Below are 17,426 nucleotides of genomic sequence, written 5' to 3' on the forward strand. Positions count from 1 at the left end.
TTCTTGAAAACAACAACAAATAATTACTAAAACAGCCTCTGCCCTAAATATTCTACATTTCAGAAACGCCACAGCTTTCCAGATAAAAATCAACACTAACTTCAAGAAAGTAGTTTCCAGTACCTCTGGAAAGGAAACTGAAGTTTCCAGCTAGAAATTTCTTCTAACCTCCTTCTCTTGCTTCACATTATATTTCTCACCTGCTAGGATGATTTCTATTAGCTATGCCAATACTAATAAAATGAACCGTTATTTTTTTGCACAGTTAATTTATCCCAATGACATAGACTTGCAATGTGTCTTGCTTCATTTTGTAAACTAATAACAGGAATGTGTCCAGGTSAAGAGGTGCAAGAGATGGATCGAACTAAGGGCTACGGGAGAGCCTGATCTGAAGCCAGATTCACATCCAGTAACATCAAATGATGTAGGAAAAGCATCTGGATGCTCTTCTGGGATAATGAAAGTGCAGCTCTAGCAGAAGAACATACAGCGCTACCAATAACTTAGATTCAACCTTCTGAAGCCTTGTTCAGAGTTACAAACATCAGAACAAGCAGGTTTTCAACAAGAAGTTTTTAACATTTTCCTTGAAAATAACAACAAACAACCCTAAGTAGGTTTTCTGCATCTTCTTCCATCCATAATACCTAACTGGACAATTGTTAATTAATTCAGTTAAAACGATAAAATTATTATATACTCATATAGTAACAGCTTTATCATTTTACCATAGAACTTGATCACTGCCTTTTTATTTTTTAATTTGATGCTTAGCTGGTTGGTCTAAAAAGCTTAACTTAATACAAGCAGTCCAACCTGTCATCATTTGTATGCACTTACCAAAGCTAAAGGAAAGAAAAATCAGCTGATGTTATTTTTAAACTAGGGAAATATTTTTTATCCCCTGGTAAATTTGCACCTCCTCCCACAAATGCATCCATCTTTCTTTTTGAATATGGGACTTCTTGTCTTCTCCCTCCTTTAAATATCACACTTGCTTCCTTCACAAAACCAGCCAAAGAATAGATGACTACTGGTTGGGGATTGACTTAAACATGCAGCAAAGTAAATGATGCATTTCTGCAACACTCCTCAGCATCCAATTCTTCAGGCAGCATTTTGGATATAAATCATTAAGTTAAACATGTGGAAGCAAAACTTGAGAGAGCTGAGATAATTTCATCCTCTCCCACCAACCTGGCTTGAGAAAAATGAACTTTTCTCCCCAGCTCAGGCAAAACCAAGTTGGCTGGAGGAAAACGCACTTTTTTTTCCAGGATCAGGCACGGGGGAGCCTCGCTTGCTCGCCTTTGGATGGGAGGGTTGGTCACAAGGCAGCCCCTTGGTCCAGTTTAAATGTTGTCCCCTCTCCCGTTTGCTCCTTGCCAGGCCCTCATTCACTGCATGGTCCTTTGGGATGGTGACAGCGAAGGGGATCTTTCTGCACCAGCTTAGACACCAGGTAAAGCACGTTGTGCAGCAAGAGACAAAAATGAAGGCTTTACTTACCATAAATTCCCGTTGAAATGCAGGGGAAGGCCTGTAAAACAAATGAAAGAAAAAAGCAGCAGTGAGATTTCTGTTTTCTGAACTTTAGGGTTTTTTTTTCTTTTTAATCAAAAGCAAGTATATTGTTAAGTGTCTGTTTTTCAACACTGGGAGATTACACACTGCAGCCTTCGCTGTTAGAGCATRGAACTCGCAGGCGTTTTCGTGGCTGGACGTGAAACACTTTCCATATGTTCTCCTTGCTGCCCTGCTAATAAAGCTGCTGTCTATCCCTCCCCTCGAGCTATCAGCAACATTCGAACCCAGAATTGTTACGAAAACTTCCTTTTGAGTTAAAAACCAGTGCCCTGAGCCAGGAGGGTGGAACATTTCGTCCAGAGATTGGTGTCCGTTAGGCTTGAGTTAGAGCTAATTGGCATTGGAGTTAGGCTTGGCTTTGCACTGGAAGATGCGGGTGACAAGTGACAACACGGTGGCCTCCCACCTCGGGATCCAGGGGAGCAACTGGGATAAGAGCTTCCCAGTGGATCCCCCCTGGCAATGAGTCACCACCATGGAACAGGAGAGGGGAATTCTTCCCTGTTTAGTCACGCAGGAAAGCATTACTCAAAGCTAATGCTTGCTTTACATTTAACCAGGGAATTAATTAGGGAATGGTGATTAGGAAAGGAGAGGGCTAATGGAAAGAATACGCCCTTGCCTTCGCTCTGAACACGCCTGAGTCAAATAAAGTGAGGCAGAATTACGGTCTGGTTCCTGCTCGCAACCCTCTGCAGCTCCCATCCTGAAAAATACTCAGCTTTTTAGTTTGTACCCAATAAATCACAGTGAATCAGCTCTTTAAGGAGACGAGGACGGGAGGAGGAAAAGTGCATGTGGTTACAGCACTCAGGCTGAGGTGGCAACAGGCCCTGCAGCAGCGAAAGGGAAAAAGAAGGAAGAAGAGGTGGAAAAGATGGTTTCACCCAGACGTACAACTGGTTTTGAAATGTGCCACGCTGGAAATTTCAGATGTTGAGAGGTGCAGCTGCTCCCCATGCAATGCCTGGCCTCAGGCTGGTGGCACGTGGCCGGCTACTYGCCCTGGTCACTGGAAAACCCCACGGGGCTCCTTCCCCAACGCGGCTGCGGCCCCAACTCAGGTGGATTCTGCTCCCTGAGGGATGACCACGGCCTAGCACCGGCTGATGCAATTTCACGGGATGCGACGGCGCCTTTTTTCTTTCAAGAAGGGCCTRTACCTGAGCTCTCATATCAACTAGTCCTCCTCGCGGCTCCTGGGGAGGCAATTTGGTCTAGATGCCAGGCTGAAATTACAGGCAGCGCAGTAATGGGAAACACACAGCATGAAAAACAAGGCTGTGCAACATTTGGCTTATGGGCTAAGGATGTTAAGGTTTCTAACCTTTTCTGTGCATAATAATATCTTAATTATATATTTGATTTCAATAAAAAAAATTCAATTTCACCACAGGAAACATTCATTCCTAACGCCACAACAAAACGTTTCTCTTCCTAATTTGTTGCAAGTGACTGCTATTTATTGACTAACCTTTAATTTCTTTGCTATTAAAATAGTGTTTGCTTTACTTGGGGGCCRATAAGAAAGGCTACCCTGACAACGCTCCAAATGCAAAAATATCTGGAAAAAAMCACAAATAACAACAGCAACAGCTTCATTTTTTTTGTCGCTGGCATCACCTAGAGGGGGAGGCCAAGTTAAATCAGCTCTGTGAATCCAGCAGGATTGGAACTGATTTAGTCCCTTCAGGAGAGGACGTGGGCGCCCAGTCCCTCGTCCTTCCTACTCCAACACTTCTTTACCAGGACTGCGGCTGGGAGCGCTAATTAGGATGAAATGTAATGCAGTGTCAGGAGGAAAAYGCACAACAGCCCCCACGCAGAGGCCAGCTTGGGCTCTCGGCATTTCAATCAGAGGGACTCGGGTGTTTAAATACTTACGGGCTGGGCTGCAGCAAGGGGCTCTCATTCACACCGAGCCACCAGGTATTAATGGGCACCTTTTAGAGGAGCACGGTGGCTACCTGGCCACGTGCTTCCTACCGCCGTCCCTGCAATTGCTTCCACAGAGCAAGGGCTTCCTTTCAATTCAGTGCTCAGCTTTCCAAGCGGGCYGCTGACGGTCACCGTGGCCACCACRGAGCCCTGCAGAATATTTATAYGCTGCTTCCAGCACGATGCCAGATGCAGYGAACAAAAATAATGCAAAATGCAAAATTATTATGGAGACCGTACTCAATGCTCGTGCTTGAGAGCCATTCCCTCACGCCACTTTCATTGCTGAATCTGCACAGAGAGTTTRCAAATGCCTTTTAGAAAGTCCTTATTTTCACCAAAGTGGATGTGATTTTCAGTAACTTGCAAAACCAAGTCAAAATTTCTTGACGTTTTGTGGTATAAGGTAGCTTAGACGTGTTCCACACAGCAAGACAAACTGAGCTCGTTGCCCCTGTCCTTTTCCATGGTGTGCAGAAACAAGCAGCCTTGCTCAGTTAGGGTGCATCTTGGCTTTGGCCTTTACATTGCACCAGCRCAAGAGTATTTTTCCACCATGGCCAAGAAGATGCTTGCAGTTATTAGTCTTTATCTGTTTTTTAAACACTCAAAATAACTAATCTGTCTTCTGCTGTGAAATACTATCCCTACAGCTTCTTAGCAACATTAAGAAACTGCAAAAATGCAGAATGCAGACAAAATAAAGACTCCAAAAAATGCTCCAAAATCCGAAGTGCCCAAACACTATCCATACTGGATGCACAGCAACTTAAATTCTCCTTTCAACAAGAAGATAGAGCCCTCCAGCCTCTCAGAGAACCCAACCCAAAACTCAGGCAACCTCCTGGGCACCGAGGTGACTACGTTACCTTTGGTGCYCTGTTGTAGGTGTTGCAGTTCATTGCCTTGAAAGCTTTTTCACATACACCTAAACCAACATGTATTTATTGCTTAAAGGCTTTCTATGAAAAAGCAAAAGGCTGTTTTTCCATGAAAAGGAAAAAGAAAGGCAGCAAAGAGCTACAGCACACAGATCACAGTGCTTTGAAGCGCTGTTACCAAGACTGCAGTGCAATGCTATGAAAGCTAAGCATCAGCAAAACCACAAAGTAAACTATTTTAAATGGTATCAAGGGTTAGTGAATTACTTGTTTTCATGATAAGATTTTCTCATTTGAATCCAGATCTAGCAGGGAGGAAATGTGAGGGCAAGACAGCGGAGCAAGCTTATCATTCAGAGCGGATAGCTTTGGTGCTGCAAAGGAAGGGAATGTAGATGGATCTCTGTATGGCCAGACATACGGAGTTTTAATTTGCCCCCTTTTGTTGGAGACAGGCATTTTGTAGTCTTCAGAGAGGGCAGATACCCCTCTGAGTGCAACTGCTGTTTTGAGCTGAATTGTGGTTGTCGATCTGGACGGAGAGCCTCTAAATTCTCTTAGTGCCAATACAAGATATTTAAGCTTTAGCTGCCCAAGCTGCAAACCTCCTGCAATCATTATTTTGTGCTACTGCTAGCAGTGCTCTTCCCATTCGTTCTCTCTGCCATAACCATTAGTCTTACTAGTCCAACTTAAGGCCTCCGAGTTGCTATAACCTAAACCCAGTTACAGCATCGTGAACGCCGACATCAGCAACGCCTATTCCTGCAGACCCGTCCAAGCTCCTTTTGCAAATGAGTTCCTTAGATGCTTTTTGAAATTATTATAAAGTCATATGACTCCACAAAGGCTACAAAGCTATAAACCTTAGGGCCTACTGTACTACTACTTGAATTACATAGAATATTCATTAAATAAACACTTAGGTATTTAAGGTAGAGGTAGCATCAAACACTGAAAGTTAAGTTTCCATTACCTTTACTAGAGCAATTAAGCTTGCAAAACCAAACCACTTGATAAGTCTCCAAATAAAATACCATCCTCCCAACTTTTAGGAATCATTATACAATTATCCGGAAGAAAAATAAAATAAAAACTTTATATTATCTGCCAGTCTTAATCTCCTGCCATCAGTACCTTTGGTACATTTCTGGGCTGTAATTTAATGAACAACAAATTTTGCAAGTAACTGTAATTCAAAGAAAACTTAGTAATGGAAAATTCTAATGCAATTTCACATTCTGAAAATGAAGAGAAAAAAATAAATGGGAGAACTGAATATAAGAATGTTTAAACTCAGCTTTCATTATGGGACATATTAGCATGTTAATTAATCTGTCTTTAAAGAATGCAAAAGTAGTAATTTCCACAGAAATGGAAGTGGTCCTCTGAATACAGCAGATCATACACAAGCATTTACAAATTAATACAAGGAGCTTCCATAATTGAACACTGGCAGCTTCGAAAGCTGCACCGTCCAGGCCTGTCAGAAACACTGGTGTGTGGGTGGCAAAGATTTTTAGCAGCAAGTGGACGTGGTTGAAACACAATTGGACTTGGTCACCTTACACACCTGGAAGGTCTCATGAAGGAACCTTTCAAGAAAGTTCTTGAAGGAATTTGATGTCTGCAATGTTCTTCAAATTCCTCAAAACAACCCGTGATCCTATAACAAAGTCATCCTTCCTATACTGTGGATGAATAATTTTCCATACWCCTTCATTTACCAAAGTGTAAGTCAATACTACGTGGTCAAAGGACAGCCGGCCTAGGAAATGATGCACAGCAGTAATCAAATTTAAAACAAAGATCTATCCAAAAGCTTCCCGGAAAGTCTGTGCACTGAAGGAGAAGCAGAGGTGCTGAAAGAAGCCACCTGCAAGGTTTAAAGGGTCAAAGCAACAGCTTTGGTGATTCCTAAATTGCTCTACACTAAATCAGTCTGGGGACTTTTTTGAYGACCTGTTCCATACCATAAATGCAGCCAGGAACCCAGCAACAGTTTGCATTTCTATGGGAATAGTCACAAACTTTAAATAAATAACAGTCAGCTAACAATGAGAATACGAAAGAAAGAAAAGAGGAATCACTACTAATATTTGCAAAATACTTTACTTCGGCATTTAGCATTGAGGCCAGTGATCCACAATAATAAACTATAAGAGGTGCATTTATTGAAATAGAAAGGAATTTACTTAATAATATTCATTACTTGAAGAAACCCACAAAATTCTAATTAAGTAATTTGAAATTAGTTATTTTATAATAATTAAAATAATGGGTAAATTAATTGCCTGGGAAAAGAGTGAGACTGTAAATTGGTCAAATAATATATTTGATTTCTGCAGGTATAAATCCAGTTGCGGGGATTAGCTTTTTTTTTTTTTTTTTTGATAAGTATTTCTACATTCCTAATAAGGATGAAAACATAGAGACTAAGGGTTTGGCACACATTTTTAAAAATAAAATAAATATTTGTAATCAAAATTCCTCAGCAACTTAATAAAGCTACACATTCCATAGAACTGCTGGACCTGAGAAAAGAAAAAGAGTATGTGTTCACGTCTCAAGCAGAACCAGAGGACAGCTCAGCTTGGCAGAGGCCTTTGGACGTTGTCTAGTCCAACCTGCTGGTCCAACTAGAGCGGGCTGGGGTGTCTAGTCGGGATTGAAGCATCTCCAACAACGGAGCATCTCCAACGACAGAGCATCTCCACAACCTCTTTGGGCAAATGATGNCTGTCTATAAATATGTAGTCCAAAGCTACCTCTCTTTGTAGATACAAGCACAGGGGAAATGTTTATCTGCAGGATATTATAGCTGACCTAAGACCATGTTTCAGGAAAGCGTCGCTATTCAGGAAAGCATGGGGCACGTAATTAATTTAAAGTCACTGAGATCGAACTGAGGTTTCAAACCACAAGCAGCTTCTTTTTGCCCAGCAGTTGGTTATTTTTCTGAGTGATAGGTGAATTCAGGCCTGCTTTTCTTCTCTTTTCTCTTTTCCTTCTCTTCTCTCTTCTCTCTTCTCTCTTCTCTCTTCTCTCTTCTCTCTTCTCTCTTCTCTCTTCTCTCTTCTCTTCTCTTCTCTTCTCTTCTCTTCTCTTCTCTTCTCTTCTCTTCTCTTCTCTTCTCTTCTCTTCTCTTTTTTCTCCCCATGAGCTTTTGCAGTACCAAGGAAGCTGGAATATTTGCTAGGCTTTTCCTTTGCAGTCACTGAAGGATCAGTATTTTATTATGTCGTAAATGCTTATGCATATTCCTTTATAAGAACAACTCGGATATAGAGCAATTTGTTCCTTTTTTAAGTGAAGGATACAAAATTTTGAAGACTAATAATACACAAAAAAAAAAAGAAATTAAGGGTATACAAGGATTTCATATACTAAAGGCTAGATGTCTTGTTCACAGCAATGTCTGCAGGTCTAACCTCCTCATGTTGTCCTGCAAGGATCCCCTGACCTCGCTTTAAAGCCTAAACCACAATGAAATAGGAAAGACAGACCCAGCCTCAACTCAGTTAAGACACCGAGCGGCTGCAGATAGGAGGGATCTTGGTGCAGCCTCCTGCCTCCTTGGGCAAGCGCTTTGTCACCCCACTGCACCTGGGTCTCGGGASGTTATCTAATTCCTGTCCCTAACCTTCATCTCCAGCATTGCCAGGCCCTGGTCCCACYAGACCCACTGCTGGTCCTAGGGGAAAAGCCGCCGTGGCAGGGATCTTTGGGCACCCTCCCTCCACACGGGGCTCCAGGTTTTTCCTATCTCCTAATCCTAACCTGGGGCTAATCCCTGGCGTGGGCAGACACTAATCTCACCATACATGCTGTGGTCTGAAGTCCTCTCTACAGTTAAKAGAGATGGAAACTCAGCTGTTTCAGGTTGAATGAATTGCTCTCACAGGGCAGCACTGACTACAGAGCAAAGCCAGACAGCTAAGCTAAATTTAGGTGAAACAAATCCCTCCCTAAGTGCAGGAAATAATACAATTTTGCCAGAAAGCATAGTCAAGGAACTCTCTGTCTCTTGAGTCCGAACCGCAGGGATAGTCTTTCCTCTGATGCAGTCCAAAATTGCTTCTAATAAAAAATGATGGCCTTGAATTCCCCAGCCTTATGAGATCATCATCGATGGTAGGCAGCCTCACAGGTGCAATGGGAACAGGGAGCTTGCCGGAGCCCAGGAGAAGGAGCCCAGGAGAAGGCCCCTCTGGCACAGTACCTGCAATCAGCACCGAGCGGGCAAGCTCGTACGCTCCGTTTCTCAAAGGGTTTAATGAAGATTAACTCAACGGTCTCATTCTTGCATGTTATTCTTGGGTCCAGGAGCACCGCTGCATAGTATTTTCAATAAAAACATAAAGAAGTAAGAACCCACACAGCTGTATTAATATGAAGATATTTGAAGGGAGATCCTTATCTACAGAAGGATTTACTGATTTCARTGATAATGAATAGCTGCTTCGTGCTTAACATTAAGTTACTCTATCCTTACCAGTTCAACTCACCCAAAATACCCCCAAAATATACTTCTTACTGTGGTCTGATTCAGATCTGAGCCAACCTTGCAAGAAAAAGCCATTATATGACATTAACTCATTATTGAGATCACTCTATGACAACTAAGAATAATGAGGTAAATTAAAGGCAGATGGAGGTTGAGGCTTTCCTCTAAATGTCCTTAATTTTGTAGGTTTTAGACATACTGTCTCCTGAACCTCAGTGCAATTTCACTTTTACTATTTGTGATATTTATAGCTTCCATTTATATAAGGAATGTGTAATTTCTATGCAGGTCTAATAGTTCCAACTGCCATTGACACAGATTGTAAAATGAAAGAAAAAAAAAAAAGGGAGATATCTTGTTGAGTAAAATACTGTTTTATTTCTTTCCTGCCACCATAACCACCTCGATACAGTCGGCTCCTGTCTTATTTGGATTCCAACCTTGTCCATACTTCAAAGATGCTCCCAGGTGAAGAGGAGCAGGGCTAAGCAATTGATCTCTCCTAACCTGTAATGTCTGTGCCGCTCTCGTCCAGGGAGAGTGGCTGAAATTCATGTTTCCTTTTGAGAGAGGCAAGAGGCCCGCTGATTGCCTTGAAGAACTACATGATGATGAAAGGTATGAGACAGGAGTAGACCTTGGGAAATGTCAAGGGAGATCACAGTCAAAATTGCCTTCTTTATCCAGAATAAATAACACCAGTTGTGGATCACACGACTGTAATTCTATYGAGGAGGTCTGGTCACATATACCATGACAAAGACAACTGAAGGTTCTCTTTAAAGACCAAGAMGGTTATTTGTATTTTTTAACTTACTGCTAGGGTTCCCAGATACGGGCTCGACACCTATTTCCACCGCTATCATCCAGCTTCCTCAGTGCAGGACCCTTCYCCTCCCTATCTATGCTGTGTCACCCCACTTTGCCCTTCCCATCCTCCCATCTGCCACCAATGACTGATGCCCKTCATCCCCTCTGTTCTGTCTATTCTTCCCTTACTGTGGGGAAGAATAAAAGCTGTGGCACATCTGCTTTGAGATCCACCTTGAAGRTTTTTCCTAAGGCCCTTTCTTGCCTTGAGCATCACTAGAGCTCTTGTGCAAGGGGCACAGCCACTCCTGACACCTCAACACCTTTGGAAACTTGACCTGAAGTTCCTCAGCTTCAATCCAGCTCGGATTCCTGCTGGCTTTCCTCTTTAAAACTGCTCTTGAGTGGTGCAAATAAATAAATGAGTAAAGTTATGCCAKTGCTACCAACAAATAGCCCATCAATTTGGGACACCTCTTTTCTGGTACAATGGATTGCTTCACAACATGGAATCCAACACTCTCAAGAAAAGGGTTTTGGAATAATCCGTGGCAACATGTTCAACTGGTACTCCGAAAACAAGGAGTCCTCAAGGAATGTCAGTCTGGTTTGGAACATCCTGACACATTTCCTCATTAACTACAACAGCATTTCCTCCAATTTCACTGATTGTGACTTATGCTTCCCTTGGCTTTGGTAAATGTGTCAGAATACTTCTCAACAGAACTTCAATGTCAGTACAAGAAGCACCATCAAATACATTGGAAAAGCAAATAAAAAAATAGAGAATGTATTTTTTATACTTTCTTCCAGCTTGCACCCTCTTCCAGATATTTGTTCTTTCTCTCACTAGGTGCTGTTGCGGAAATACAAGTTTGAGAATGTTAAATGGAAGCGTGACTTTAATTTTCCATGTCCTTCTGTCCAGAAAGACTTTGGTATCAGATTCAAATCCCACTAAAAGCCTTGTCAAAATCTCACTGCTTTCAAATGCTTTATACGGACATATCTGGTGTATATATTTTTTARATAGTAAAAGAAGCTAGACAGAAGAAAAGGCATAAAGATTTCTCTCTCTTTTTTTTTTTTTTAATGGAAAACATATTCTTTTCCCAAAAGAATGATGAAAACTGCACTGAGTAATCATATGAAAAATATAGCTATCACTTTGATTTCCCTGTCTTTTCTGGTTGAGTTGCCCCCCGAGACCCTACTTTTTTTTTAAGCATATTGGGATCCTTGTGCTACTGCTTTGATTTTTTTATTTTAAAGGAGACWCAGATATAAAAGGTCTAAAGTAGAGACTCCATTATTATTCAAGAAACGCTACACGAAACAACCACTTGCATTGCTAATACTTTAGCATTCATGCAAACCATTTAGTGCGAGACACAAGAGCAGTGTATATATATATGTATATGTCTAAACGGCACCTAGTGAGAGCTGTGTATGTCTATGGTAGATATCAGTTCTAGAGAACAAATAGCCAGAAAAAAAGCAATCAGAGCAATGGAGAAAATGAATGAAAAGAAGAACTTCCATCTATTGCACATAAGTCTTATAAGAAGGTCTAAAAACTACTTTGAAGAGAACTATGAAATAACTGAAAGTTGTGTTGAATGGAACCATAAGGTCTGTATAAAACCAAAGATGAAAATGTTAGTATTAAGGTCCCCGTTCTTCTTTCTGTCCTTTTTCCAGACTCCCATTGATTTCAGTGGGAGATCAGCACATGCAATGACTCCAAAACGGGGCTCTAATTGCTTGTGTTTTCAGCCTGATGCCAAGGTATTAACACCGAGAAACATCCATTTGTGCTAATGGGATCTGTACGGCACCGATACTTGTTTTTCTTCCCGAGAATATTCCCCTGGTTCTTGTTCCTCGGAGCTCTGCTTCAACAAGCACTTCTGTCTCGTATTAAAAGCCAGCTACGAAATTCCTAACGAAGCAGCGCTGCAAACCATACTGTTTAATCTGTGCCTTTCCCTCTGACAAGTGTGAAAACRCGCGCAATGTGACAGAAGGTTTGCCGGGGTAACTGCGTGTTGTGATTGAACGAYGGAGCAAGGACCACAGGAGGAGCCGCCTTGCTGGAAGCGCTGCAGAAGGTAAGTTGCTCCTGCACAGCTCCAGCTTACGTGCCATCTGTTTTGCCAGTTCTTTAATGGCCCTTTAACTAGTTAAGGGATTTTATTGTTGTTCACACAGGCAACTCCTCCACTGGCTCCGGCCTTATATGCATTTCCTTTGGAAAGAGTGGTTCTTTCTGACTTGCTCTCACRCTCTGTCTCCCTCAGCCCCTACCAGGACTCACTCACTCATCCACCACCCACGTGTGATGGACCCACCACACRCGTTTGCCAGATTGCTGGCATGTTAACTAGCAAGGAGAAGGCTACATATGGGCAAAATGTGGATCTCTGAGTATTTTCCAGTAGATGGAGACACATCCATAAAGTGATTATTTTCCTTAAAGTTGACATGATTGCCCGCCAGATCAAGAACAGCTCAGCCACATTCCAAAATTACTGTTATTTCCAACACTTGCTCAGTCTTGAAGGAAGAATCGTATTTGGGTAATCATCATATGGCAGATTTAAATGAAAAGGCTAAGTCATTTGCAGCATAGAACTAAGAAACACGCCATTAAACCCGTGTTTAATTAATCAAATTAATGTGATTATCCAGATCAAATTCTAGATTTATGAAATGCAAACAGCCAAAAAAGAAAAAAAAAGTAAAAATAAAATGTTCCACTTAAAACACGTGCATGGGCTCTTCTACGCATCAGTGAAAACCTGTAATCAAATAACCTGCACAATGAAATTGTGTTATTATAGTGTGGCACACGGTGACAGCACATTACAYTACCTCAGTGCCAAAACGAAGGAGTCTCCAAAGGAAGGTGGACAAAAAACTTAAGGGATATCAAATAAAATCAGCCCGCTGAAAGTGCCGAGTGAACAGGAGGAGCCTCTTCTTCACGTAAAGCCCAGTGGACACCACATAGAGTGGACAACTTTGTATGAGCTGAAAATCAACATCCTATGAAARTCACTGTCCACAAAGACAGAATTCGTGGATCAGGGAATCCTTGAGCTATAAATAAGTAGGAGCTGGGAAAGCAGTGTGACAACTGGTGTTAAGCCCTATCCTTGCACCGTCCACTAGGCCTTGGCCACGTTTKTTTGGGCCCGGTATTGCTCCAAAGATCCACACTTTGGCCATCAGAGACTCCAATGGCCAATAGAGTCTTCAAAGATCTTCTCAACTATCACGAAGAAGTATGGGAAACTGGCAAAATGATACAAGTTTTCAGACAGGCTAAAACCTGTGCAAATAGCAAGTGACAGCAGAGCAGCAAGAACCACTGAATGCTGGAAAGCCACGGGAGCAGCAGACTCATACGCCCCTGGGGCAGGAATCAGGAACGTGGGTCGTGTGCGCCAGGCCTAGCTGCAAAGGGCACCTCCATTTCCCAGCTCTCCAAAATGGAAAAAAATTAAAATATGTCACCTTAACGTCACCCTTTTGCTTTACGACAAAATAAACATGTGGAGGAGGYACCTTTTAGACTCTCCTTCCAAGAGCATCTGGACTACACCAACTGTTGGAGTATCTTAAATATGTGACAGGTCTTGACTACTTCTGTATCCTTCACCATTCCCTTCACTTCTGCCACATCCTTGCTGCATATCAGTACTCCATCTGGTAGCAACATGCAAATTTAACAGCCTCCTAATAAAAATAYCATTTATAGCCACAACATAAGACAGTTGAGCATTTTATTTGCCTTTCCAGCCAGCATTGTTTTCAAGGAAGTGGTCCAAAGTCACTTTTYGAAAATTATTCTCCGAGGAATTGCGACTGCTTAAGATTCCAGCCATGATTTAGGCATTCACATGATACCATTGTGGATTTTGCAATTTTTACCTACAAATTTTGAAATTTTATATATGAGGTCAGTCATTCTGAGCCATCAGCAGGCTACAGCCCTATGTACTGCTCATCAGAAAACACTGCTAAATATATTGAGCAGTACCAGCCTGACTCTGCGCCATCTAATACCACTGTTAGCCTCTTTTCAGGAGAATTGATTTTTTAAAATTCTTTTTATTCTCATCTACTAGTTGATTTTTAGTACAGAACTTCCAACAGCTACTTGGAGAGCTTCACTGTCTTGGGAGAAGATGATGCTCCTGCTGTCCTCCACCTGCCCTGGCAATGAGAAGGATGCTGCCACTGCTGCACAAGACTTCTTGGTCTAGATGGTCACCCTTGGTCCTGGCACTGCCCCGAGTCTGGACCACGGAGATGGCATCGCTACCTCTACTACTGGGGCCAYGGGCTGGACAGCTTCAGGGCAGATCTGTGGCTTTTCTTTGTAGGAGCACCAAATCGTGATAAAAACTGCCAGAAGAGTAAGCACTGTTCAACAAATAAGGCAGCCTGTTGACTAAGGCTGTAACGAGAAACTGTTTTATGGAGGATATTTGGAGCAACTCAACCCGCTATCAAAGACAGACCTCAAGAGAGGCACAAAACAGCCTCGCTTCTCTCTTTTATATTATTCCTTCAAGCTTAATCCTTCAGCACCAAAAAAAAAAAAAAAAAAAAATCTGACAACAGGTAAACTGGTGTTATGCTGAGACCACTTCCAATCACGACAGCTAGCACCACCTACTCGGTGTGCTCCTGGTCTTTAAAGAGTGCTCTAGGACACAACGGCAATAAAAACAACCATCGCTGTGATTGATTTGGTCTCTTCTATTGATGAGGTCACTCAAGACAACCCATAAATTCTTTATGGACTTAAAGGCACAATATTAAAATACACAGATTAAGCTAAAACACATTTAAGTAATATAATTCAGGAATATAAATCAAATAGTGTCTGCCAATTCATCTATGCTTAGTACCAGCACTAATGTGTTTCTCTCTGTTAGGATGGGCTCAGTCACAGGTATGGATTATGGTACAGAAAATGGTCAACTCCGTGATGCAGCAACATCTGTGATCCGCCAGACTGTAGCTCAGGATACAGAGGGACAGGTTACAGGACACCAGTTACAGACTGCTTTTTAGTCATATTAAAAAAATGCATTTTACTGGGAATGGTAACTGGCAAACTGGGGCTGATGGGGGGCAGAACGAGCCAGTGCATAAAGATACAAGCTTTGAGCTCCGCATTATTGCAGCATTAGGGAAATCCAAAGACTGTTTGGCCCACAAACATCATAACCTGTAAATCCAGCCCATGGATTTAATTTCAATGCATTTAATTTTAATGCAAGAACAAACAAGCAATGAACCTAATTCATGAAATTCTAGCAYGTGTCTCCTGCAAAATAATTTACTGGTCTTCACATTGCTGCTTGGAAAAAGAAGGGAAGGGAGTAAAGGAATGAACCTCACCCCAAAGATTTTTAGATAACTCCCATAAAGCAGTTTGGACTCTTGTATTAGGAGCACATGAAGGAAGGGAACATTTTCAGATCTGTCCTGCTTCCTTCTACACTCAGTTGTACACTTCAGTACAAGCTACATGACACTTCCTTTCCAAACATCATAAACATTCACGTTTAGAAGTATTATTAATTATTATAAAATCCTGCAAAACAGAGTATTTCACAGTTTTGGAAGGACATGCAAAGAGCACTGAACGTGCACCAGCAATATTCTCTGATAACAAGGGATGTCCTTGCTAAGTTATGTTTTGACCATCACTCCAGGTGATACATGCTTAGTGATTTTAAAGACACATCCATCTGAACTATTGGATTTTGCAACTGTTATTTATGATCAGGACTACTCCGGAACAGTTTACATTTCTTACAGTATTTGGTACATTTTTCTCCTCCTGTCTCCACAAGTTTACTTTGTTTCTAATTATTTAAATGTAAAATAAACTAATAAGTCACATGCTTTGCTCCAGCAAAAAAGTGTCAGACAATACATCTTCTCTGGGCTACAGTTCGCCATAAAAATCCATTTGTAATCATCTAAATTCCCAAACTAGAATAATGCAACTCAGCTGCCTCAACCAAGCCTGTAACTTCACAAGGAGGAATGGGAACAGATCTGTTTGTGGCAGACCTGCAGTTGCCAGTGTATTTTACAACCCAGCTCCTCGAGGTTGACCCCAGGCCTTGGCCAAAGCAGCACAGCTTGCATGACCAGCACTGGAATTATTTGGGATACGGACGGCCTGAAATTCCCATTCTTGCTTCTTCTGCCATTGAGGCTGTCCTAAGCTGAGTTAGGAGGTTTGAAGCACCCTCTTTTTGCAATCTTATCTCTGTTTAGAAATAAAGACCTACCCAAATCAAAATAACAGGCAAGGAGTGCACATTCTTCCCCGTAATTGCTCCTGCTGTCTAGAGGAAGTCAATGATGTCCCGCGTGGGACTGTCAATGGTCACATGTAGGCACTTCATTCAGATCCCAACAGTGTTAAAAACATTTTAGTTTAGCTGCCTTTGTGCTGAGGCTGTGTTCGTTTCGCATATTTGGAATACCCAGTGGTAGGTCAGCCCTGGAAAATACGATTTTCAGTCTCACCGGTACGTTCACTTCCTCTTGAGAGAGGATAAACAAGGAGGAAACTCCGCAGCAAGTGAATTACACCGAGTGAAAACCAGCCTCGCATCGGCCTTCTTCCATATTCCAGCCCAGGAATATGCACAGGAATAAGGACAGCCAAGTAACACACACACACAACGGCCTCATAAATACGTGTCGCACATCTGGAAATCCTACACAACACGGCACACGGAGCCATCTCCTGAAGCACCTGCAGCAGAGGCGCCTCCGGACAGACGCTGCCTACTTCATTTTCAGGCAGGTACAAGGAAAGCTCAACCAGGCCCTATGAACAGTCCTTGAATAGACCGTTATCTTTCACGTTTTAAGGAAAAAGAGGTTCTGGGTGCTACTGCAACAACAGTCTTAGCTCAACATACTCTAAACGAGCAGCAAGCTCCCTCTGAGCCACTGTCTCAGGTTGTCCCTTCCTGAAGGACCAAACTGGGATCTGTGAAGTTCTGAACGCTACAAACATGCCACCCAAAAGAGTCTGTTTGCAGCATGCCAGAGACTGACTGGCTCTGTAAAACCCACGGGGYGCAGGAAGGCTGCTCTATGTTCTTCACCAAGCTGACTTTTCCRTCAAGTAACTATTTAGCAGCCAGCAGATCATTTAGAACGGGAAACATCTGAAGGGAAGRCTCTTGGGAACCAATATAATAAAACTCTGCATACAACAATAGGCTTAAAACCTTATTTTGAGGATGCTGATAGGAGCACTGAAAGGTCACAAAATCCCACAGGTGAGATGGTTCGTGCAGTTGGCCATTTGGTTGCTCTCCTTTGCATGTACTGTTTATAATGAAATGGTTATACACATCTTTCTGCTAGGCCCTATCTCATTCAATTAGTCAAAATCTCAATCCAAATCATCAGCATGAAGGGGGTTATTCAAGTATCTGAAGGATGTGTCTCACCTTCTAGGCCTGATTCTCCGAGTGACGGAAAGCTACCACGGTAGCTACCATGTCCCTCTCATTGCAGAGGATTTGTGGACAGGCGGAGCCGTCAGCGCTGTGAGCTTGACCTCGATTCAGATGGACACGTGAAGCCCTCTCTGCTGARGCAGCCAAAACATCAGATAGGAAGTTTATGTTGGCTTTGAGCTGCCT

General features: G+C 42.3%; 1 protein-coding gene across 1 annotated transcript in view; it reads right to left on the minus strand.

Annotated features, from left to right (window-relative positions):
• The window catches only part of MACROD2 (MACRO domain containing 2), a 680,006-nt gene that overhangs the window by 201,376 nt on the left and 461,204 nt on the right, over positions 1 to 17,426 (minus strand). Inside the window, exon 7 of the mRNA XM_026036601.1 lies at positions 1,513 to 1,543. Within this exon, the coding sequence (XP_025892386.1) occupies positions 1,513 to 1,543 (31 nt within the window). The remainder of the gene's footprint in view (positions 1 to 1,512; positions 1,544 to 17,426) is intronic.

Source organism: Nothoprocta perdicaria, unplaced genomic scaffold, assembly GCF_003342845.1.
Source record: "Nothoprocta perdicaria isolate Ctin4 unplaced genomic scaffold, notPer1 scaffold_181, whole genome shotgun sequence".
Lineage (NCBI taxonomy): Eukaryota > Metazoa > Chordata > Aves > Tinamiformes > Tinamidae > Nothoprocta > Nothoprocta perdicaria.